The sequence below is a fragment of the Balaenoptera musculus genome, chromosome 14 (genome assembly GCF_009873245.2).
Source record: "Balaenoptera musculus isolate JJ_BM4_2016_0621 chromosome 14, mBalMus1.pri.v3, whole genome shotgun sequence".
Taxonomy (NCBI): domain Eukaryota; kingdom Metazoa; phylum Chordata; class Mammalia; order Artiodactyla; family Balaenopteridae; genus Balaenoptera; species Balaenoptera musculus.
Window position 1 is genome coordinate 43,641,192 of NC_045798.1, and position 25,126 is coordinate 43,666,317.

The following is a 25,126-nucleotide window of genomic DNA, read 5'->3' on the forward strand; positions in this document are numbered from 1 at the left end:
TGATGTGTCTTTATGTTGGGCGCTCTCACATATCATAAAATAGTGGGTTGGTGAAGACTTCAGAAGGGTGGTGGGCATAGGTGTATATGCCAAATTAGAATTCTCTACAAATATTGACAATTTTAGGGCATTGGGAGCTGGAAGATTGCCCTTATGCAAAGATTTAATTGGTAAATTTATCTTACCTTATGACTTTAAGCCAAAAGCCAAGTGATGAAAATAGGAAATGTAAAGACTCATTTTTATATTAGATAGCAAATATTGGCTCCTACTACGTGCAACGGCATTGTGCCAAAGCATCACTCACTTCTGAATATATATTAGGATTTAGAAGTGGAATGTTTTTAAAATTTCTCCAAAATGTAAAGATTCTTCTTGGTTAAGTAGTTGACACTGTCCTGAAAAACATCAGCTACACAAATGGGTTTAAGAAAAATAATTGAGATTCATAGGTATTTGGGAAGATGAAACAGTTGTCAACGATTACAGCCTTCATATTTTGAAACCAGTGCTTGCAACACTTACCTTTTAAATGGATAATCATGGAAAAATTAAATAACAGGCCATCTTATTTTTGTTTGAATAGAAAGATAGGATGAAAAGGACATGACTGATGTGGAAGTGAAAAAGCTAAATGCATTCATTTATTTTAATTAATTTAAAATCAGTCAAGTCTAGGATTATAAACTATTACATTTTTAGGTGAGTTTTTGAATACTACATTGCAAATAGATTTTTTTTTCAAGGTGGAAGTAAAAACATGACATAAAGCTGAGGCCAATTAGTCAACATCTTACCTGAAGCTGCTCTTTGTTCTCTTTTCTGCTCCACTCGCCCTGAAATAAAAAGTGGCAGATCAGTTGCAATGCGCAGCCATGAGTATATGATGTAACTAAGACGAAAGCCCAGTTTATGGTAATTTCCAGACACAGTCACTAGGTCAGCCGTGTCCAACATTCTTCTAGAGATGACTGGGCATAGAGGAAAGGGGTGAAGAATATTCTCAAATCAATTTACGAAAGTCAAAAATTAATGAGTATGCATTAAACATGCTTCTGGGTTTAAAAAATCTTGTTAGTAAGAGCCATTTACTCAACAATAAACCTACAAGGTGCAAATCCCCATAGAACAAACTGTTCTACGTGGCGGTAAACACCTGACTAAGATAAGACCATGGCCTCTTACAACCTACTTGGGAAGACAAAGGACAGACAATATAACATGAAATGAGATGTGCCCCCAAAGGGTATAAATGTTTAAAGATATGAGAGGATGAAACGATTATTTTAAGAAATAAAAGGGTAACCATGAAGTTACGGAGAAATTAGTATTTGATTTGGACCTTGAGAGATACATGTGATTTGGGGAATTTGAAAAGGGGAAAGGATTGATTCTTGGCAAAAGAAATAGTAATGGGCTATGTAGGACAAGGCTACTTGAGCAAGAAGGGTCATGTTTAGGGCTTGCTTTCAAAACTTGAATGAGAGTAGCTTTCCATAGGAGGACGTATCCTAGAGCAGCAGTCCCCAACTTCTTTGGCACCAGGGATCGGTTTTGTGGAAGACAATTTTTCCACGCACCGGAAGGAGGGGAGGGTTCAGGCAGTAATGCGAGCGATGGGGCACGATGGGGAGCGGCAGATGAAGCCTTGCTCGCTCGCCTGCCGCTCACCTCCTGCGGCCCGGTTCCGAAGGTCTGCGGCCAGGGAGTTAGGGACCCCTGTCACAGAGGTTGGGCAAGAGGTAATTGGTTGAGTATGACAGTGGGAGCAGAGAGGAGGGAAGTGAGGGGTGTAGGAGACGGTGGGAAGGCAGAACCTATAGGGCCCAGGAGTTTACAAAATGTGAAGTGCAAGGGAAAACAAAAGGTCAAGATGAATGGCTGCTAGTTGACTTTGGGTGTGGTGATGCAATTTGGGGAAATGGTAAAATAGGGTGGGAGCATGGGAATGATGAGTTCAGTTTTAGACTTAATGAGTTTGAAGTGCTACCAGGAGACGGAGTTTGGGAGAGAGATCAAAACTAAAATTATAGATGCAGAAAATGTCCATCTTGAGAAGATGGCTGGAGCTGAGGGGGGAAATGGAAACATAAAGACAGACAGAACAGAGGGCTGGGCTGAAGACAGTGACCAAGAAAACAAAAATTCTACTCTTGTTTTGTGATGAAGGACGATGAGAAGACAGAAGGAGAAGCAGATCTCCACGGAGATCAAAAGAGCACAAAGGCATGTACCATAAGTAAAGTTTTAAGAAGTATCAGGGGTGCCAACAGCATCCGATACCGCTGAGTTCACGCTGTTGTTGCTAGACTATGAGAGAGAAGTTTTAGCAGAGAGGGGATAGTAAGAGGCTGTGAGGGTCTGAAGAGTAGTGGGCAATGAGGAAGATGAGGCTGAGGTGGAAATGACTTGTTCACGACATTTGCCAGCACAAACATGAATGAGATGAGGTAATAGTTTGGGCAGGAGTTCAGTCAGGGTTTCTGGGACACTTCAGCATGTTTACAGGCTTAGATCGGAAACGTTGCACCAGGGCAGTGGTGTGTGTAAACACCACAGTTGAGGTGAGAGCCTTGGTTTTGTGATGAGTAAGTGAGGGTCACCCTTCCAGCCATCACCTTCTTGTCATTTATCAACTTGTCACAGATGGAGCTAGTTACTGAGAGTTTATGGAAGCTGCATGTAAACTTTAAGTTTTTCTACCAGCCCTTCGTGTCTTTTAAAATCCTAGACTGTAAGGTGGAAAACGTATAATCCTTCCCTTGTGCAGCTGTCCAAAGTGTAGAATTCATTTAACTGGAATCTTGATTAATCTCACATTCTATTCATTTGGGTGATTTCCAGAGGACTTGTTTGATGCGATTTATTTCAGTGATACAAACAGATAAATGGCATGAGTGGTCCATTTAAAGGTTTCATTCATTACCAAGTATGATGGGGTACCTCCTCATTTAAGATTTTTATTGGGCAAGCCACTATGTACTTTTGATTATAAATTTTTGTATACTAGGGGCCTCAAACACTTTCATTAATTTAAAAAAATGCTATTCAAGTCCTGAATTATTAAAAAAAAATTATAAAAAAAGATGTTTTAAAAAACCCATCTTTTTGGAAAGTCTTTAACTTGTCTAAGAATGCATCATAAATCCTTCAAGTTGACAATGAATGTATTGAAGATTAATAACAGGGTGTGGTAGCCAGTCTCCAAGGTGACCCCAATGGTCCTCGTCTTCCCTCCTCCTGGCATTTGTATCCTTGTGTTGTCTGCTCCCACACTGAATTAGACTGACTTGTGTAACCAGCAGGATTTTGCAGAAATAATCAAGTGTGACTTCCAAGGTTGGGCCTCAAAAAACATTGTGGCTTCCATTTTGTTGTCTCTCAGAGTACTTCCTCTGAGGGAAGCCAGATAACATGTTACGAGGACACCCAAGCAGCCCAAAGGAGAGACCCATGTGGCAAGGAACTGAGGCCTCCTGTCAACAGCCAATGAGGAACTGAGGCCTCTAGTCAACAGCCAATGGGAAATTGAGGCCTCCGTCAACAGTCAAAGAGGAACTGAGGCCTCCTGTCAACAGCCAGTGAGGAACTGAGGCCTCTAGTCAACAGCCAATGAGGAACTGAGGCCTCTAGTCAACAGCCAATGGGGAATTGAGGCCTCCGTCAACAGCCAAAGAGGAACTGAGACCTCCTGCCAGCAGTCAGCATCAACTTGCCCGCACATGAGCAGCCCATTCTCTAGCCTCACTCAAACCTTCACATGGCCGCAGCTCTGGCTGTCTCCTTGACTGCAGCTTCCTGCGAGACCCTGACCCAGAACAACCCAATCAGCCACTCCAGAGTTCCCCACAGAAACTGTGTGACGTGATAAATGTTTACTGTTGTTTTCAGCTGCTAAGTTTTGGGTAAATTGTTATGCAGTATTACGTAATTAATACTTATGGGATAATTTTATTATGAAAGTTTACGTTAATTTACTACTTAATAGAATATACCTACAGTGATGTTAGTTGTGGCAGATCAATCAGTCACCCTGACTTTCTCATCTGTAAGGTGGGGAATCAGAGCCTGCTTATCCCGAATGCTGTGAGGATTAAATAAGTCCATATGCAGAGCCAGCAAGAAATGGAGGAAACTAACACAAAATACTGGGGTTCGAGGTTTCAGAAGGGAGCCTGGAAGGCATTGCTGATAATGTTTTTTCACTGAGATCTCAAACAGTTCCCTGCCCTTGTGTTATATGAAAGGGCTCTGTAAAACTGTGGAATGCTGTATAAATCTTCTGCATTAGTTTTATTATGCTATTAGTTCTGTTATAGGAATCACTTAGATTTCTATTCTTAGTTATGTATAGTAAACTTCAAATGAGAAAAATAAAAACTGGATAAATAAGACAATCTTATATTGAGCAAGAGACACAGAGATTGCACTGCTTAACTGGAGATAACCCTCTAGATTTCTGTTTTGGTCTCTTTATCTTGCTCTGTATGGGTGATCTTATCTCTCAGTGTTCACCTTCACAGAAAGAGATGATGTGAGACCTACATCTCCAGCTCCAAAATCTACCTAGGTGTTAGGTCTACTGGAAATCTCTATCTGTATTTTCTACTTCACAACGCAAGTCCTCAACTTAAACCATTCATTATATTCCCCTCCCAAACTGCGTATCTTTAGTGCTATCCTCCTATCTGCTCAGGCACCCAAACATGAAACCTAAGAACCATCAGCTCCTCCCTTTCACTCAACCTCAGACCACTACATTCTCTCTCCACAGGGCCTTTCAGATCTAACCTCTCCTTTCTCATTGCCATTGTCCTGTTTCATAAACTTGATATTTCTTCCTGGGATTATTTTCTACAGGCTCCTTACTGATTTCTTTGGTTTTAGCGATCGTTTTTCCATCCTTGCTGTCTGATCTCTATTAAAGATGAAAATACACATTCTCTAATATGAAACTGATGACCCTGGAAGATTTGGCCATGACCTACCTTCTGCTACCACCCCTGAAGCACCATACGGAACACTTACCAACTATGTCAGGAATTGTACCTCCCCCTCCAACTCCCTGTGCATGATGTTTCTGCTTCCTGGAATGTCCTGTCATGTCCTTTGGGCCTATCAAAACTCTATTCATCCTTCAGAGCTGAGCTCAGATGCTGGCCCTTCGGTGAAGCCTTCGGCTTTGTGCCACCTCCCCCGACGGTCCACTCCCTGCAGAATTAATCATTCTTTCTATGCTCCTTTAGTCCTTTATTTGTACCTTTGCTACAGCACTAACTCCAGTGTTTGGTTTATAATCAATTGCGTGTTTATTTCCCCAGCTGGACTGAGGCCTCCTTTAGGGCAAGGGGTGTATCCTATGCCTCTCTGTCTCCTCATGCCTCACAGTGCCTGGAACACAAATGCTTGGGATTGAGTGGACACAGGGAGAGTTATGTATCTTCCCAACCCTCCTTCAAATGCTAAAGAACATGAAAGCTATTTTAGTGCTGTTAACATTGAGCCAAGTACAACCAAGAACAGAGCTTTTACCAAGTATTTACATTACAACGGACAACCTAGAAAGCTATTATATTAGAAAAGTGGGTGATAAAATAACAGAGGCTATCAGAATAATGAACACACATTTTGCTCTAGTTGTGCTTTATTGTAACACAGGTTCTACTTTAAGAACAAAGCACTAAAGAATGGTTTGCATCTTACTTCTCTTTAAGCCTGGAGGTAGCACTCCACCTGCGAGGAAACAAAATGGACTATAATTTCATAAAAATGGAATTTGCAGGGTCCAACTTTTCTTCTGAGAAAATGTATTTAGTTGAACATTAAAATTCCACATCTCATGACTACTTATTTATATAAACTGAGTTTTGACATTTTTAAAAGCTATTTTAGACTTGGGGTTGATATGGTTTCATGGAGAAACATTAAATATATATCCACTTATAGCACATTTCAGTACTTCAGTACGGAAGTAGTCCCTTAATCGAAGTGATTGTTTCTGATCTTTTAAGACCACAGGCACGTAAACGGCAATCCAAGATGTCTCACCAATAATGAGCAAGGTGTTTGTACCGCAACTCAGTATCTTATGTCACTTCTAATGAAAAGAAAATTTTGTGCACACATATATATGTATTTATGTGTATACATATATACAAATAGTGGCTATACACATATGTGTGTGTAAATATATGCATATATACATACATATAATGCATTACGTATATGTACATGTGATATATATCTTGTAATTTTACAATCAGACATAGTCTAATCTCCAAAATATACTCTCTCTTCTACCTGCTTCCATCATTGTGTAATAAAGTGTGTCATGGAATCTTATCAAGCTTCCCTCACTGCACTACCAATTTCTCAGTGCCAATTCTGAGTGTGCATTCAGTCACAGGCATTTTATCTGCCCTGCTCTGAGAGGTATTATTAATCACATCCTGTTGCTAGGATACCTGAGAATGTTCATTTATGTCCAATGTTTCTTTGGCAAAATGCACTATGAAGATGGCATAGAATCATGACAAGGAAAATTACTGTGCACATGCTACTTATTTTTAAAAAGGCAGCAGGGGAGAGTAACGTAACTACCAGATAATATAATGTGAACTCCCATGAATTTTTTTTTAATACCGTTTGTTTCACCTAGACTTTAATGGAAAAGTGCTGGCAATATTTCTGGATAATGAGAATCTGTAGTACTTCTCTACTTCTGAGTTAACTAGGAAAAGTAGAAGGAGGTAGGGTTTTAATTCTGTTTACTTTATAGGGACTTAGAGAGGGCGGGGCTTTAAGATTCACTCACTTCAAATGCCTCAATTACAGACAGGGTTACTAGGTTACAGTGCTAGCTGATTTGTAGAGCCAGCCTAACACCCAGGTCACCACTATTGCATGTTTAGCTATTTTAATGCAAGACTTAAAAGAAAAGTAATCTTCAGAATGTGCATTTGAGTAATGGGAGAAAAAATGCCTTTATCAATATCTTAAAAAATTACTGTTGTTTTGGGTATTAGTATACCAAAGATTCCTGCTTATTGATTGTAATCAGAGAGAATATGAATTTTATATATTTTATATATTCACCTAAATGCAAATAAAATTCACCTAAATGCAAGGTTTTTCTTAGTCAACCTCTTCCCACAGGAAACAGCATGATATAGTGAAATAAACATGGACTTTGGAGTTAGATGGAGTGACTTCCTGTCTTAACCACTGGTCCCTAGGAGCTATGTAACCCTGGGAACAAGGCATAGAGTATCTCCTCAATACATGTTCCTTTCTGTTGTCTCCTCTTCTCTCTCTAGTGCTTGTGTGTGTGTGTGTGTGTGTGTACACAAGACATACATATACATAGTATCTGTTTATCTATATTTATCTATTGTATCTATCTCTACCTAACTCTTGTATTTCAACTGAAAACATAAACAATTTGAGTTTTACTTCCAATATTGTTTCCAAGTGGTATTAGCAGAGTGTTATTTTTATAATCATGCTAATAATAGTAGCTAATGTTTATTAAACAATATCTATGTGCTCATCACTGTAATCAGCATATTATATGTGTTAATTCATTTTATCTTCACAGTATTATGAGACTTTATAAACATTCTACCGATTTTCAGGTAAGAAAACTTGGTAGAAATTTGGTAAATAACTTTGCCAAATCACTGAACTACTTAGTGGCAAATAAATAACGAGAGGATAAAAAATAGTTGGGGTGAAAGGTAGGGAGGGGTAAGGATTTGGATATCTATCCATAAGCCGTATATAATCAGTCCCTAGGTTTGGAGGGTTGCCTGAATAAATTATTTTGTTAAAATATTTCCATAGACTTTTTAAAAACTAGCTATTCATTATTTATCAAATTATTTGAATAAATGAACTGCTTATTTTAGCTGCTAAATACCTAATAATAATGTTTCAAGAGTAGAATGCTAAAAAGACCTTCAGATTTTGAACTTTTTTAGTAGTTTGGTATTTATTTAGTACCTACTATGAGTCGGGCACCCTAATAACACTTAAAAATTATTTACTTTAATTTTCACAACTGAGTCGATATTTTTAAAAGCTATTTTAGACTTGGGGTTGATATGATTTCATGGAGAAACATTAAATATATATCCACTTATAGCACATTTCAGTACTTCAGTAAGGAAGTAGTCCCTTAATTGAAGTGATTGTTTCTGATCTTTTAAAACCACAGACACATACATGGTGATCCAACGACGTCTCACCAATAATGAGCAGGGTGTTTGTATCACAAGTCAGTATCTTATGCCACTTCTAAGGAAAAGAAAATTTTGTGCACACATATATACGTATTTATGTGTATACACATATACAAATAGTGGGTATACACATATATATGTGTGTATATATATTCATATATCTACATATACATAATGCATTACATGTATGTATATGTGGTGTGTGTCCTGTGATTTTACAATCAGATATAGTCTAATCTCCAAAATATACCCTCTTCTACCTGCTTCCATCATTGTGTAATAAAGTCTGTCATGGAATCTTATCAAGCTTTCCTCACTGCACACCAATTTCTCAGTTGCCAATTCATGGAGTAGATGAAAATTACTTCCATTTTCCAGTGGAGAAAGGGGGCTCAGAAAATTCTCTGAAATGGTACAAGGTCCCAGTTAGTGATTAGCAGGATTAGACTTTGAAGCTGAAATCTGTACCCTTTCTGAGCTTACTGGCTGTGGTGATTACAGGCAGGTCTGTAGAGTGGTAAAGAGCTCTTCCACTTAATCAATGTGGGACAATGGCACATCATTTAACCTCTCTAAATTGTATTTATCTGGAAATAGGGATAATACTAGTTCTTACTTCACAGGGTCATTGTGAGGGTTAAATAAAATAATGTGTTTAATAATAATCCTAAATATTTTGAGTGCATAATGCAATCCCGTTTATAATGTTCTCACTTCAGTGCCTGGAAAATAGCAACATAGCATATTGCCAGGTGCTTCTCTTTATGAATGTTCCATGTCAGGTGGTCCCTGGTAACATATGATACTTCTACATATTCTCAAGGTCAGTGGCTTTGTTTACACAAATATTATAAAGTTTATTTTGAGAGTTTCTTCAGATTTTTACCATCACATCTCTTTCTTGCTTTCCCTTAGAATTTCTAATCGAGAAGTAGCTTTTCACTTTAGTGAATTCCTTTCCTCTCGTCGTAACTCTTTCCAAATACAAATTGGTTTGATAAAACACATTGATATGACAAAACTCTCCCCAGTTATGAGCTCAGATGAGATGATTTTAGAACCCAGCATGTTTGGTCCAAATCCCTACCCAAATTTTGTACTGACCAGCAGCTATGGAACTGTCAACAGTCTGATATGGTCTAAATAGAAAGGGAGAGCTTTTCTAGAAACCAGAGGACCTCATGACCAGAACTTATTCCTTGAAACAAATGGTAAGACCTTGAACAAGTAACTTGACATTTCCAAGATTCACAGGTCTCTTTAGTTAGATCGGTAAATACTATCTTTCAATAATACCACAAGAAGTTGTACAAACAGGGATGTGAGAAGATTTTAAGTACCGTACTATAGGGCAGGAACAGAGACACCTAACTAAGCCACTGTAAAGACCAGCTAGTCTAAAACCAAAAAGGACCTATTATATAGCACAAGGAACCCTGATCAATATTATATAACAACCTAAATGGGAGAAGAAGTTGAAAAAGAAGAGATACATGTATATGTATAACTGAATCACTTTGCTGTACACCTGAAACCAACACAACATTGTTAATCAACTATACTCCAATATAAAATAAAAAGTTAAAAAAATAGACTGTAGAAACTGCATAGTTTCTCTTTGGTCAATTGTACAAAAAGGCAGAGGAGTTTATTTTATTATTGATACCTGGATTTATGCTGATGCTGAAATGGCACTGGCCTCAGCAGACACTGCGATGAGCCTCTATGGCTTTGGACCCTCCCTGCCCTCCTGCACGTTTAGATAAACTCCACTTGCTCTTTTGTCCGATTCTATTTGCTGAGTTGATGTGTCACTAGGATGCTTAGGCAGACAGAGCCATTATGGGCACACTGCATGCTGTGAGCTCCAGACAGCGTATACTGAGCCACAGAAAACGGCCCTTCAGAAACGTATCGATACCGATAGATGTGGCCTCTGAGGTTGGCCATCTGCCCTGGCAGAGCTGATACTCCATCTGCGCCCCCTAGCCCTGGGGTCTGCCATCCGTCATCGCGTGTAAAAAGCCTGAGAAGAACTGAATGCTCCAAGATTTTTCCTGGGCTGACCCCTCTACAGAGAAATAGGAAAATCAGTAGGAGAAACAACAGTTTTATGTTCTCTTGGAAATTCTCAAGTATAGAATTTCTTCCGACTTAGATCCACCTGACAAGCACATAATTAATGTGACAAGCAACAGTTCCTTTCAGATTCCCAACATTGGCCTGGGTGAATTAAATCTTAGAGTAAACCTTTTGATATTCAGAAACTCATTCTGAAGCAGTCATTTGTTGGCAGAGAAGTTTTTTGGAAGACCTTTAGATGTTGAAGTCAGATTGGAAAAAAAATCCAATCAACCCAAACCCAGGTCTTAAATATCTCTGCAAAATGGGAATGCTAGTTTTACTAATATATGTTTCAGCTACTGACCAAAGCAGGGATGTGTGCATTTGTACTTTCCTTTGTGCAATAACATGTTCCTTGCACATTAGATGTGAATAATTATTCTTTTTTTAAAATAAATTTATTTTATTTTATTTTATTTATTTTATTTTTGGCTGCGTTGGGACTTCGTTGCTGCACACAAGCTTTTCTCTAGTTGCAGCGAGCGGGGGCTACTCCTCGTTGCGGTGCCCAGGCTTCTCGTTGTGGTGGCTTCTCTTGTTGTGGAGCACAGGCTCTAGGTGCACGGGCTTCAGTAGTTGTGGCACGTGGGCTCAGTATTTGTGGCCCACAGGGTCTAGAGTGCAGGCTCAGTAGTTGTAGCGCACAGGCTTAGTTGCTCTGCGGCATGTGGGATCTTCCCGGACCAGGGCTTGAACACGTGTCCCCTGCACTGGCAGGCAGATTCTTAACCACTGCGCCACCAGGGAAGCCCCGTGAATAATTATTCTTAAGTGACATAATATTCTAGGTGCCCTTGGAATCTTCATTATATAAAAGAAATAGGAATGAATTATTTTGCAAAATAAAGAATGTCTTCATAATATAATTATTCAGTCCTGTGCTAGAATAACAATGACCATGTTTTAAGAGGTGGAGTCAGTTTCCTTCCCACTGAACTGTCCAGGCCTTCGTAAATTGCTTAACGAGTAGAATATGCTGGAAATGCCAGTTTCTAGGTCTTGAAAATCAGGCAGCTCCCACTTCCCAAGTCTTTTAATACTTGCTCTGAGAGAAGTCTGGCCATAGTGTAAGAAAGACTACCCTGAGGCCACCATGCTGTGAGGAAGCTCAAGCAAGCCACACCTGGAGGCCCCGTGGAAAGTGAGCTGCCTGAATCATACATGACTGACAACTAGCTGTTCCAGCCATCCCAACCCAGGTGCCAAACTTGTGTGTAGATGATGAGGCCATCCTGGAAGTGGATTTTCTAGCTCCAGTTGCTTCAGCGAACACCATATTGATTAGACAAATTGCCCAGCTGAACCTTTTCCAAATTTCTAACCCACCAAACTGAAAGCAAAATAAAAGTTTGTTTTATACCATTAAGTTTTGGCATAGCTTGTTATACATCAAGAGATAATAAAAACAACTCCTTTTTCTGTTTTCATAGTAAGAATATTTATTGATAAACCTATCAATATATACCAGTATATATTGATTTTTTTTTTCCCCTTAAAGCAGGGCTCACCTAGGTTCCTTCTTTCCTAAGATGGCTTGCTCAACTACACCTATAAATATGTTCTATTATCCAGCATTTTAGCATTTAAACTTATTGCTCTTCATGACACAGAGTGAAACCTGTTATTATTGAGTGTGGTTAATTTATGTACAATCTATATAGATTAATATGTACTTTGGTTTAATAAAAGTATTACAATATTAGCCTATGTCCAGGTTATCAATCAAAAGTAAAGTGGAGACTTGCCAATTATGTAGCATTTCAGAACTTGTCAACCATCAAATGAGGCACCCGTTTGAAGCAACATTTAAATATTCATCCAGGCTTCAAAAACTTTATCGCTGATGGTTGGAAATTATACAGAAACCCTCTGAACTGAAACACTGAAAAGATTCAACAGCCATTTCTGCTAAATAATTTAAAATTATCTTACTTTCCCTGGGTAGATTTACTTTTAAAGGATAAATTAGTAGAATCTATATTGAATTAAGAGCTTTGATATTATTTAAGGTTCAGTTTCTGTATGAAGGCGACAAGGGGAAACATTTCATTAAGAAAAGTAATGATTTGACTCCAGTCAGACACTATGCTTGTGAAGTTGGAGTTTGTTCACTTTAAATACAATTTATTTGGCTCATGGACACACAATCCAGCCCAGCTTTTCATCTGAAGGAAATGAGCACATTTCACTGCTCTCTCCTGTGTTCTTAATCATCTCCTCATTAGCCTGTGAAGAAAGCTGCTAGGGGCCAGAGGTGAGCTTCATTTTACTCTTTGAGATGTCAGCACCATTTTCATTCCCACTAGCCCCAAGTTTTTCCTTTTTTATCTTTAAAAACTCCTCATCATACTTATCCTTTCCTTCACATTGACCTGCATCAAAGGTTTGGGCCTTAGACATGCAGGGAAGCTCTTATTTCACAGACTGAAGGAAGACGATGAACAAAGTGTGCGTAGATTAGTGGCCATGGATTTACTGCTTTCAGGCTTTGCAGTGTACTTTGTGGTCTTGTAAAACTATCCTCTGTAAACCTGGTTGACTACCCGAGTTTACTAGAAAAGTTGTTAATGATCTAGTCCATTTTATGTACAGGGGAATTGGCTCACCAACACTTGGGTCCTTCAGAGAAAGCAACAAGAGAGAAATGCTGTCAAGCCCCTATGACACGACGGGCAGAAAGCTCAGCACTTTATGTCTGCAACACTGTAAAGAGTAGACAAGAAACTCACGGCCAAGGGAAGGGCTGTGGAAAGCAGAGTCTGTTGACTGGCTCAATGGATGCGGCCTCCAGCAGGGGCTGGAAGTGGGTCTTTACCTAATAATAGAGACAGAAGAGGAGACGCTCCAGGAGGGAAGGGAAATAAATATCATCTGAACACCTAAGGCAATAAGTTATTTTCTGGCGAAATCTTTTATTGGCGTTCGGTGTGAGATGCTGATTTCGGAAAAAGCAAGCCAGGGCTGACACAGTGCAGAGGGGAGCTCCTTCTGATGCAGCTTACCCAGAAAGACAGGAAGTAGAGCACCTCCCACTCCCCCACCCCGGAGAGGGTGCAGGTGGACACAGGAAGGGGGTGGGAGCATGGAGGAGAGTCTTCTCACCGACTTCAGCCGCTGCAAGCTTAGATTTGCACAAGACTGAGAATCTGGCATTCCCAGGGGAGGGGAGTAACTTTCTAGCTTTGTTTACTATGGCAGACACAGCTGAGTGCCTCCCCTCCAGTCACAGCTCCTCTTGTTCCATGCTGGTACCCGACCCTCCAATCACATGGATGACATGGATGAAACATGACTGACACAAACTCACCATCGTGGTCCCACTCCCCTTTCTTTAGATGGTCATTTGACATTTCTGACCAATGACATGTCAGATGGATTCTGTTGAAGAATTTCACTGAAAGGTTTCCCATGCCAATAAAAAACAACAGATGGGAGAAAACACCTTCTTTTCTTTCTTTTTTTTTAATTTTTTTTTCTTTTTTAACATCTTTATTGGAGTATAATTGCTTTACAATGGTGTGTTAGTTTCTGCTTTATAACAAAGTGAATCAGTTATACATATACATATATCCCCATATCTCTTCCCTCTTGCATCTCCCTCCCACCCTCCCTATCCCACCCTTCTAGGGGGTCACAAAGCACTGTGCTGATGTCCCTGTGCTATGCAGCTCCTTCCCACTAGCTATCTATTTTACATTTGGTAGTGTATATATGTCCATGCCACTCTCTCACTTCGTCCCAGCTTACCCTTCCCCCTCCCTGTGTCCTCAACTCCATTTTCTAGTAGGTCTGTGTCTTTATTCCTGTCTTGCCCCTAGGTTCTTCATGACCATTTTTTATTTTCTTAGATTCCATATATATGTGTTAGCATATGGTATTTGTTTTTCTCTTTCTGATTTACTTCACTCTGTATGACAGACTCTAGGTCCATCCACCTCACTACAAATAACTCAATTTCGTTTCTTTTTATGGCTGAGTAATATTCCATTGTATATATGTGCCACATCTTCTTTATCCATTCATCTGTTGATGGACACTTAGGTTGCTTCCATGTCCTGGCTATTGTAAATAGAGCTGCAATGAACATTTTGGTACATGACTCTTTCTGAATTATGGTTTTCTCAGGGTATATGCCCAGTAGTGGGATTGCTGGGTCGTATGGTAGTTCTATTTTTAGTTTTTTAAGGAAACTCCATACTGTTCTCCATAATAGCTGTATCAATTTACATTCCCACCAACAGTGCAAGAGGATTCCCTTTTCTCCACACCCTCTCCAGCGTTTATTGTTTGTAGATTTTTGATGATGGTCATTCTGACCGGTGTGAGATGATATCTCATTGTAGTTTTGATTTGCATTTCTCTAATGATTAATGATGTTGAGCATTCTTTCATGTGTTTGTTGGCAATCTGTATATCTTCTTTGGAGAAATGTCTATTTAGGTCTTCTGCCCATTTTTGGATTGGGTTGTTTGTTTTTTTGATATTGAGCTGCATGAGTTGCTTGTACATTTTGGAGATTAATCCTTTGTCAGTTGCTTCATTTGCGAATATTTTCTCCCATTCTGAGGGTTGTCTTTTGGTCTTGTTTATGGTTTCCTTTGCTGTGCAAAAGCTTTTAAGTTTCATTAGGTCCCATTTGTTTATTTTTGTTTTTATTTCCATTTCTCTAGGAGGTGGGTCAAAAAGGATCTTGAAAAAAAAAAAAAGGATCTTGCTGTGATTTATGTCATAGAGTGTTCTGCTTATGTTTTCCTCTAAGAGTTTGATAGTGTCTGGCCTTACATTTAGGTCTTTAATCCATTTTGATTTTATTTACCTTCTTCTCTTTCGGTGGATGTTGTCACATCTAGGTATGATGCCTGGAACAGGAGAAGAACACCACACACTGCAGGGATGACTGAAGGGAACAGACCCCAGGAGGACGTCCCTGAGGCTCTGAATTCATGTACGATGGAACCACCCTACCCTGAGATTTCTTGTTATGGGTTATTTAACCTTTTAATGTTTAAGTGACAGTTTTTAGTTACTTGCAGCTGAAAGCATTGTGTATATTGTACACAGGTCAACAATAAAACAGTAGTATTCTATGCAAAATAAACTGGGAATGCAAAATAATTATTTCACTACATCTTCTATGCTAAAAGAACTAGAAATAAAACCTGAAGGAAAGGAAAGAGGACTGCCTTTCAGAGAGCCCCAGGATTTGTGGGGGTGAGACTACTCCCCGGCTATAGGGGCTACACTTTAGAGGGTCCGGTCTTGTGCTCTTCCAGACATGTCACTTCACAGAGGGTGAGAAGGACCAAAATGTTTGCCCATGGAGTCCATGCCTTACCTGGACCACGCACTGGGTACCTGGGATGCCAGACTTCCCTGGCCAAACATCCCCGAGGCCCTGCAGGGTCGTATGGGCTTTCTCCCCAGATCAGAACTCTAGAAGGGGGGACCATATTGCACCACTGGTACGAGGCTTGTAGAGGGGTGTTCAAAGGATGCCTGGGGCTTGGATGTGTGTGCAGACTGGTCCCAGTGCATGTGAGTGAGGCCCCTCATGATGCTGGAAGGGCTGTGATGGAGGGCTGTGATGAAGGTAGAAAGAAAAGGGGGTTATATTGGTTCTCCTGCCCCAGACCCAGCAATTACAGGGCAGGTCTGTCATGACACAAACACTGAGGGTAGCTCCTGTAAGAATGCATGGAAATGATGGGCTCATAAACAGTGTCTCAGTGAATTCTCATAACACTGCAAGGGAAGGAAGGGGGAGGTATTTTATCCACAGATGATAAATGAGAAAACAACAAAGTCTCAGAGAGGTGAACTCGCTAAAGATTATCCAGTAAGTGTTAGAATCTGGATCTGAATCCAGGACTTTCGAAGATCATACTGGTTACGGCATATGCTCTCTCAGATTTTTCTGTGATGTTGGTTTAATTTCTATACAAAACTGAAAGACACAGATGTTTTAAATTATCCTTTTTATTTGTGCAGTCTCCAGTTTCCTATCTCAAAAACTCTTAGCAATGTTTACTCTAAGTGGGTAGAATACAAATAAATGAAATTCAATCAAATTTCTTTATAAATGAATCATTGTTAAATTTATCTATTAAAAAAGTGAAAACATTATACTGGTATAAAGTAAACAAAGTGGGACAGGGTAAGCCTTTCCTTCTCACATGGTATTACAGGATAGAGATGATCCACTTTCATTTGTATAAAATGTTCTCTGAAGTTTTTTGGAAATGGGTCAAATCTATTCTTTTCCCTTTGTTGTGCGAAATATGTAAGTTATATTTTCCATAAAATTATCTGAACTGGTAGCTTACATAGCCCCAATCTGTCACTTTGATTTTAAATTCCCCAATTCACTGTTTGCTACAGACTTTTGAAAAAAGTTATAAGGTGATTTGCATATATATATATATTTTTTTTTTGGTAAATTTCAGTTTTTTATCTTCCAGTTGAACCAACTGTATTTAAATCTGGCTGAGGGCAGTGGAGGGGAGGCCCGGAGGGTTGTAGCCCTTTGTAATATTACTTTCATCCTTTCTTCTTTCCTGGGGTAGCTCTGGAAGGGGAGATGTCATTTCCACATGTGTACGACTCACTTATACTCTCAAACACATACGAGATTTCTCTCAGAATACTGAATATCTATAGAAAACACTTTGATGATTTTTTTCAACTGTGTTGTGACACTGCCAAATATTTGGGGGGAAAAAAATCAAGCCTGCGCATTAACAGGCAGGCTGACATCAGTTCTTGAGAAACTGGTAGGAAATCCTGGAAAAGTGATAATACATACACATATAGAAAAGAGTCATTTCAAAAAGATGAGGAAGATGTTACAAAATCCAGATCACACACTTGCAATAGCTCAGTCTTAAAGTGAAAAAAAAAGCAGGTTGTGAACTCTGCCATCATTTCCATGGACTCAGCCTGATGAAACCAGGTTGCTGTGTCTGGCTTCCAACAATATCCACCCATCCGGATGCCACCAGGATTATTAACACAGTCACCGCACTCTGTTTCCTGAGATTCAGAGAGGGGACATTTTTGTGGTGGAAAGTACTATTTGGGCTTTAAACAAAATGGCAAGGCTAGCTTCAACTCAAGATCGTTCAAAACCTAGATTTTGTTCTTGGTGTCCAAATGATGCCCCCATGGATGGGTGAACTATTCATCTAAAGAATGTGGTTGGTGCATGTTTTTATTGTTTGCCTTTTCAGAAATATTTCACAGAATTGCACAGGACAACACAAACATTTGAAAGAAGCATGGAACATAGAGGTTTCTTCTGTTCAGCTGGTTGTGCCTCTGGTGATCAAGTGCACTTTCATTCTCTGGCTGGTCTCCAGAGACTTTCACTTAATCCCATATTCGATAGGACACTGCTTGGGGTGAAGTTGGCACTCATGGATACACGTTCACCCGACAATGCACACACAATTTGAAATAGATTGCCAGCAGCGCAGGGCAGGAGGACAAGAGGCCAGACCTGCTGGGCTATTTGTCATCTCAAACATTTCAAGCATTGCACACCACCTCCTTAGCAGGACACATGGGGTATGTGTCCCCTGGCAAGATGTTTAGTTTTGGTGCACACAATAAGGGCTGTAATATATTAACCCAAGGGGAGAGAAAGGAGATCCACCACCTGGAGCTTTTCTTTCTGTGTTTAAGCGACAGAAAAGTCTTCAATAAGCATCTTAATATTTCAACCTTAAGGTTGAATAATTCCATGGAACAGAATTAAAATACATGCATTTTAAGGAAATTTGCTGAGTGAAGTATACCGCACAGCCAGCTACATTTGGTCAGACTTTAGTCTGCTTTCAAAGGAATACAAGGGCCTTTGGGATATTTTCTCCCAATTCTGGAAAACCAAGAATTTTATTTTTGTCATTCTGGTATCTTTCATAACCATTGTGTGAAAATAAATATGCATTGAAAATACTAATGTAACAAGAAAGAGGGTTTCCTATTAAAAACAAAACAAATGGCAGCCACTTTTTGCCTTCTAGGGGAGTGGCAGAATGCCATCGCTAGGGAAACTGTTCTTTAGGAAAATTCCCTGGTGCCTTAAAAACCCACTTTGGTTATGAAAGTGAGATTCCTGGGATAGTTTAGTTGAGAGAGTGTGCAGAAAAGGAAGGGTGGATTTTTCTGTATAATAAAATAAGAGGAATTGTGGAGCTATTCATTAATTTTTTTGAGAGGTTAAATAACTCTGAAAAAGTTAGGGGAAAAATGGTCTAAAAAGGGAGGGGCCGGGTTCAGGTTTATATATGAATATGGTGGTCGGTTAGAACCGAAGGAAAGATACAACCAATAAGAAATTCCCTTTTTAGGAAATGGTCAACACACGTTTGCAACCGCAATAACTACTTTCAATGTAAGTTGTTTCCAATTCTATAATGTGCTGGACACTATTCTCTGAACCTCACAAATCAACGAAAGTTGGTTAGGCATGATAGTGCGGCAAAAGGTTCTGGATTGATATACTGCAGAGCATTTGGTTCTAGGAGATAAAACATGGAGTAGGAGCATAGGCAGAAAATGGCATAGCTGATGAGCAGAAGAAATGATAAGCCCACTGGGGCGGACAGAGGACACTGGACTTTACAGGGGATGCGGGAAGAGTCTGCTTATTTGGTTATCAAAAGAATGGTCGACTCAGGAAGGGTAGAAGAATTTTGAATCTGGGCAACGAAATCAAAAGGTTAAAAACTATAAGAGGGCTTCCCTGGTGGCGCAGTGGTTGAGAATCTGCCTGCCAATGCAGGGGACACGGGTTCGAGCCCTGGTCTGGGAAGATCCCACATGACGCGGAGCGGCTGGGCCCGTGAGCCACAACTACTGAGCCTGCGCGTCTGGAGCCTGTGCTCCGCAACAAGAGAGGCCGCGATAGTGAGAGGCCCGCGCACCACGATGAAGAGTGGCCCCCGCTTGCCGCAACTAGAGAAACCCCTCACACAGAAACGAAGACCCAACACAGCCATAAATAAATAAACAAATAAATAAATAAATTTAAAATATGGAACTCACCATCTAAAAAAAAAAAAAAACCAACTATAAGAAACCCCCCCCCAGCATATACAGAATGGATAACACTGTAGAGCACAGGGAACTATATTCAATATCCTGTGATAAACCATAAGGGAAAAGAATATGAAAAAGAATATATATATGTAAAAAAAAAAAAAGAATATATATATGTATAAGTGAGTCACTTTGTTGTACAGCAGAAATTAACACAAATTGTAACTCAACTATACTTCAATAAAATTTAAAAATAAAGGAAAAGAGCACTGTGTAAGACTGCTTTTACTGATTTGCATGTTTTGAATATTAATTGTTAGGCATTAACAAGTAAAGGGAGGGCCTGCATTTGGATCCTTATTCTTCTACTTAAAAGTTACAAGGTCTAGGCCAATTGCTTTCCCCTATGTATTTCCAGCTCCTCATGTTCAGGATAGAAGCAATAATACTAAACTACTGAATATTAGGGTTATTATAAAAATGAGAAGAAATATTGAATATCATGTTCTCAATAAATGAGAGCTCTAAATTAACAACTTTCAAACCACAGTAAAATAAAAATCAATATGATTCCGTAAACCTGGCAGGATCCCACTATCCCCAAGATGCCTAAATTATTCACATATCTCCTACATTCATTATTTAATGAAGTGTCTTAACTAGTTGGTGATATTTTACATACCATTTCATGTAAATCTAGTTGTCTTTTTTCATTAATGATGTCTCATTATATATTCTAAATTATTTGAATTTCATATGTATATTTATTTGGTTATTAAAAACAATTAAAGTCATTTCTAAAAGGATTAACTAAATAGGTCTCATTAAACTTTGTAAATATCATGACTTCCAGGAAATCACCATGTTCAGTAAATCTCTTCAAGTCTTGCTAATGATTACTCTAATGAAGCCTTACATTTCTGTAGTGGTTTCTCTTTCATGTGTATGATCTCATTTGATCTTGATGCCTCTGATTTTTGCTGTTATTGTCAAGACCAAATTTTCTATGTTCGAAACTTTAAATTCAAGTAGTATGATCCAATTTTCTAATTGCCTCTTGAAGGTAAAGTGGTACCATTTATCACTGCACCACCCGATCAATATTTTCATCGTTCAACCAAAGTTACAAATTCATATACTCACCTATGTGAATGTCTCTATTTGCTTATTTGGCTGGCAAACTATACTGACATCTTACCAATACAGACTTTTTTTTTGAAATCCATTCAGTTCATTTTTGTTTAGGAGATTAAGCATCTCTTTGGAGAGCAAAATACCTAGATCAAAATTGACACTGCGTTAAATTTACAGAGTGATGCTTTCTGGCTTGGTAGTTATGCTTTAATAATATTTTGTGGCAGTAACAACATACCACTACCTGACATTTTCCTCCTCTTTAGAAATTTAAAAAGGAAGAAAGAAAGAAAGAAACCTAAAAAAAAAAATAAAAAGCCTTCTTGTAACAGGGTCAAGGAACTCAACCACTAAATTCTGTCCATTTCAAAGCAGGGCTAGTACCCAACATATTTCTTTTCCATTTATCTATTTTTATGAAAAAGTGGACTGTTTTGAGTGTTTCTAGTCCTACACCCTATCTCCATTTTTCTATAGGCCCTATGCACCCTTCTGTAAAAGCAGAATTTAAAAAGGAGTAGTTACAGTGAGCTTTAGAGTGTTAAATCTAATATATGTAGATTGACAGGCCACTTGATTATTTTGGGAGTATCTATCCAGTTTTTAGTTTATTAAGCCCCTCTGCCCCTCAAGCATTTTATTGCAGCAACACTAGGGCATGATCTGAAACTCAAAGCAGATTATTTTTATAATCTGTGAAAAAACAAGCAAGTTATAACTATTGCATATTATATTACTTTGGGGACTCTAAAAATGATCCATTTTCCCTCTCTTCCATGCAAAGAAGACTCTCATAAATGATTCCTTCTCCAACTTTTCCTGCCTGTTCCTCTTTCTCCCTCAACTTCAATCATGCCCCTGTAAGGAACAATAATCAAGTGATGATAAGATCCCATAGGAAAAAAAAAAAAAAAAAAGACAATACAAATATTTTGTGGAAATTAATCTGGAGAAAATAAGAGGAATAAAAAGAGGCAAGGATAATTTCTTTATGAAATACATTTTCAATCATTTACTCCTAAAAGTGGTTTTTGACCATTGAACAAACTTATGAAACATTATTTTCTCTTATTAAAAGTGAAAAATTGTTAAAAAAACTTAGTCTAAAGATATTCTGCTCCTTTTAGATCTACAAATGAATACTGTGTGTAAATTAGTGCCACTTCTCTATAGTCTGTCACTTTAAACCCTCTCTTATCATGGCCTTAACACCTCTGTTCTCTTGCCTTTCTGTTTAACTATCTGGTAAAAACCACATTCTAGCATCAATCCAACTCTCTACCTTTTCATTTGACTGATAACTGAAGATGCATCAAATACTCAAATATGCACATTTCACAAGTAAGATACCTACTTTCACAAGCACACAACCACAAATTCATGGTATCCAACCCAAATCGGCTGTTAGGGGGCCTGGAAATTCTTCTTGGTTTCTTTAGTCAGTTCTTTTTCTTATCCTTCATTATGGGCATTTCATACCTGCTCCTTTATCCAAAGATAAAAAGCATCACCCTATTTCTTACTTTGCAGGTTAAAATCATCATCATTACATGGGTTTCCCAAAGTTCTGCAACACACCTGCAACCATGCAATTCTCATTCTCTTTGTCATGATGGATGAAGTAGCCCTTCCCTCTTCAAGGCTGTTCTTGATCCCATACCCTCCAGGGTCCCCAGATTATTTTCTTTCTCTCTTATTTGTCTCTCATTACATCCTCGCTGTCAGTATTTTAATGTGATGAAGTTGCCACTTTATAACAAAACAAATCAAATTCCCTCTACCCTTCCTTTCATTCCGGCTCCTCTTCTCTCTCCCACCTCTTTCACAGCCAGGATTTGTGAGCTGCCCATGTTCACGGCCTCCACTTGCTCACTTCCCATTCAGTCCTCAACTCACTATAACTGTCTTCTGTTTCCACTACTCCAAAGACTCTTTTCTTGACTAAATCATCAAAAATCTCCTTTTAGGTAAATCCAGTGGAAAGATTTTCAGTCTTGATTTTATTTCATCTCTGACATTTCTGACATCTCCAACATTTATTATTGGTGTCCACTTCTGTTTCCTTTTGTTCACATGGTATCATTTTCTTTTGGTTTTCCTTTTCTCTGATAAATCCTTCTCAGTCTTTTGTCATGTTACTATTTTGCTCATCCTCTAAATGGTGGGTTCTTAGGGTTCTTACCTCTTTTATTCTCATCTTAAATTCTTTCCCTGGACAACCACATCCATTTCCATATCTTTTAATATCTTTTAAATGTCACTGAATCTCAAATCTATACCCTTAGCAAAACTGTCAGCTCCATTTATCTACTGAACATCTCCATTTAGATGTTCTAAAACCTCTAAAAGTCAACATACAGTTATTGTATTCTGTATCTCAGTAGATGGAAGCAATATTCACCCAGCTGCCTAAGCCAGAAAAAGAGGAGTTATCTCAGTCTTCCATTGAAGGCCTTTGTGGAGTAATTCTCTCAGTCTTTGTACGCCTGAAAATATATTTATTTTTAAATTTTTATATTCATCTTTAATTTATTATATATCATTATTTTATATATATTTAAACTATCTAAAATGATAGTTTAGCTGAGGATAGAGTTCTAGGATAAAAGTTATATTTTCACAACACTTTGAAGAGACTAATTCATTGTCTTCTAATACCCATTGCTGTTGAAGATGGATACTGTCAGTTTAAATAACATTCCTTTCTCTTTTGTCATGACTAATTTTATTCTTGAGGCCCCTGGCTTACTTGCTAAGGCTGCAACTCTGGGGCAGTTTCCAGGTTCCTCTAGGTCCCTTTCACAAACGTGGCCGTAATTTCATATTTTTGTTTGCATGGGGCCTCGTAGCTTGGATTGTTCTTCAAATGTGGACATGAGAATGATATCAGCTTTAGCTCCTGTTCACATTTCTTACTTTTAATTACTCTTTGATTCTGGCATATAATGGTTTTCCATTGTTTCATGCTAAACTTGAAAGCTTTTCTTGTATTTTATTTGATATTTTTTGTGTTTGGAGTTGGAGAGAAAAATTTTTTTTACATCAGGTCAGTTGCCAAATTGACTGGGAATCCTTGCTTACTCTTATTACTTAGTTTTATCCTCCAGTAGATTGTAAGCTCTTGATGTCAGGACAGCCTAATTGTACAGTTCTGTAAGGGCTAAGTGAATATTTGCCAAATGAGCAAATGAATGAATATGAGTTAACTAATTTGTGGAATTGGGACCTTTATTTATTGCGAACTCTTTCACCACTGGTCTTCTCATCATAATATAAGTGAGGGCTCTTTTTTTTTTTTTTTTTTATTATTTTTTTTTTTTTTTTTATTTTTGGCTGTGTTGGGTCTTCGTTTCTGTGCGAGGGCTCTCTCCAGTTGCGGCGAGTGGGGGCCACTCTTCATCGCGGTGCGCGGGCCTCTCACTATCGCGGCCTCTCTTGTTGCAGAGCACAAGCTCCAGATGCGCAGGCTCAGTAATTGTGGCTCACGGGCCTAGTTGCTCCGCGGCATGTGGGATCTTCCCAGACCAGGGCTCGAACCCGTGTCCCCTGCATCGGCAGGCAGATTCTCAACCACTGCGCCACCAGGGAAGCCCTCTTTTTTTTTTTTTAATTTATTTTTTTACTTATTTATTTTTGGCTGCCTTGGGTTTTCGTTGCTGCGCGCGGGCTTTCTCTAGTTGCAGCGAGCGGGGGCTACTCTTCGTTGCAGTGCATAGGCTTCTCATTGCGGTGGCTTTTCTTGTTGTAGAGCATGGGCTCTAGGCGCGTGGGCATCAGTAGCTGTGGCTCACAGGCTCTAGAGCACAGGCTCAGTTATGCTCTCTAATATGCCTTGCAGTCCCCTAATATATCTTTATAGTTCGAAGAAGCAATGATTCCACAGAGTCTTGTTTCCATTTATCTGGCTCGATATGTTTGTGAGACAACTGCAAGCACTTCTAAGCATTTTTTTTATAAGTCCTTCACATGGAAAAATAATATGTAACTTTTTAAAAACCAGAATGACAGATTAGGAGTTTGGGGTTAACATATGTACACTACTATATATAAAATAGATAAACAATAAGGACCTACTGTATCACACAAGATACTCATTATCTTGTAATAACCAATAATGGAAAAGAATCTGAAAAAGAATATATATATATATATGTATAACTGAATCACTTTGCTGTACACTTGAAACTAACACAACATGTAAATTAACTAGACTTCAGTAAAAAAATTCAAAAAAAACAGAATGAAAGAAATTTTTTTCCAAAAGACCAATCTTCCCACTCTCATACTAAATTCAAAATCAACATTCCTTCTTCACCAAGCATAAAGTCATGATAGATTATAGATGCCAACTATTATACAGATAGTAGGACAATAAATCTGCGGTAAGGTAGTGAATGTACTCTAGAACAGGGTGTCCCCAACCCCTGATACTGGTCTGCGGCCTGTTAGGAACGGGGCCGCACAGCAGGAGGTGAGCAGTGCGCGGAGAGGAAGGGAAGCTTCACCTGCCGCTCCCCATCGCTCGCATTACCGCCTGAACCACGCCCCTTCCCCATCCGTGGAAAGACTGTCTTCCACGAGACCAGTCC

At 38.9% G+C, this 25,126-nt stretch overlaps 1 protein-coding gene across 1 annotated transcript in view; it reads right to left on the reverse strand.

Annotated features, from left to right (window-relative positions):
* The window catches only part of CHST9 (carbohydrate sulfotransferase 9), a 242,137-nt gene that overhangs the window by 126,815 nt on the left and 90,196 nt on the right, over positions 1–25,126 (reverse strand). Inside the window, exon 3 of the mRNA XM_036823754.1 lies at positions 798–836. Coding sequence (XP_036679649.1) covers positions 798–836 — 39 coding nt within the window. The remainder of the gene's footprint in view (positions 1–797; positions 837–25,126) is intronic.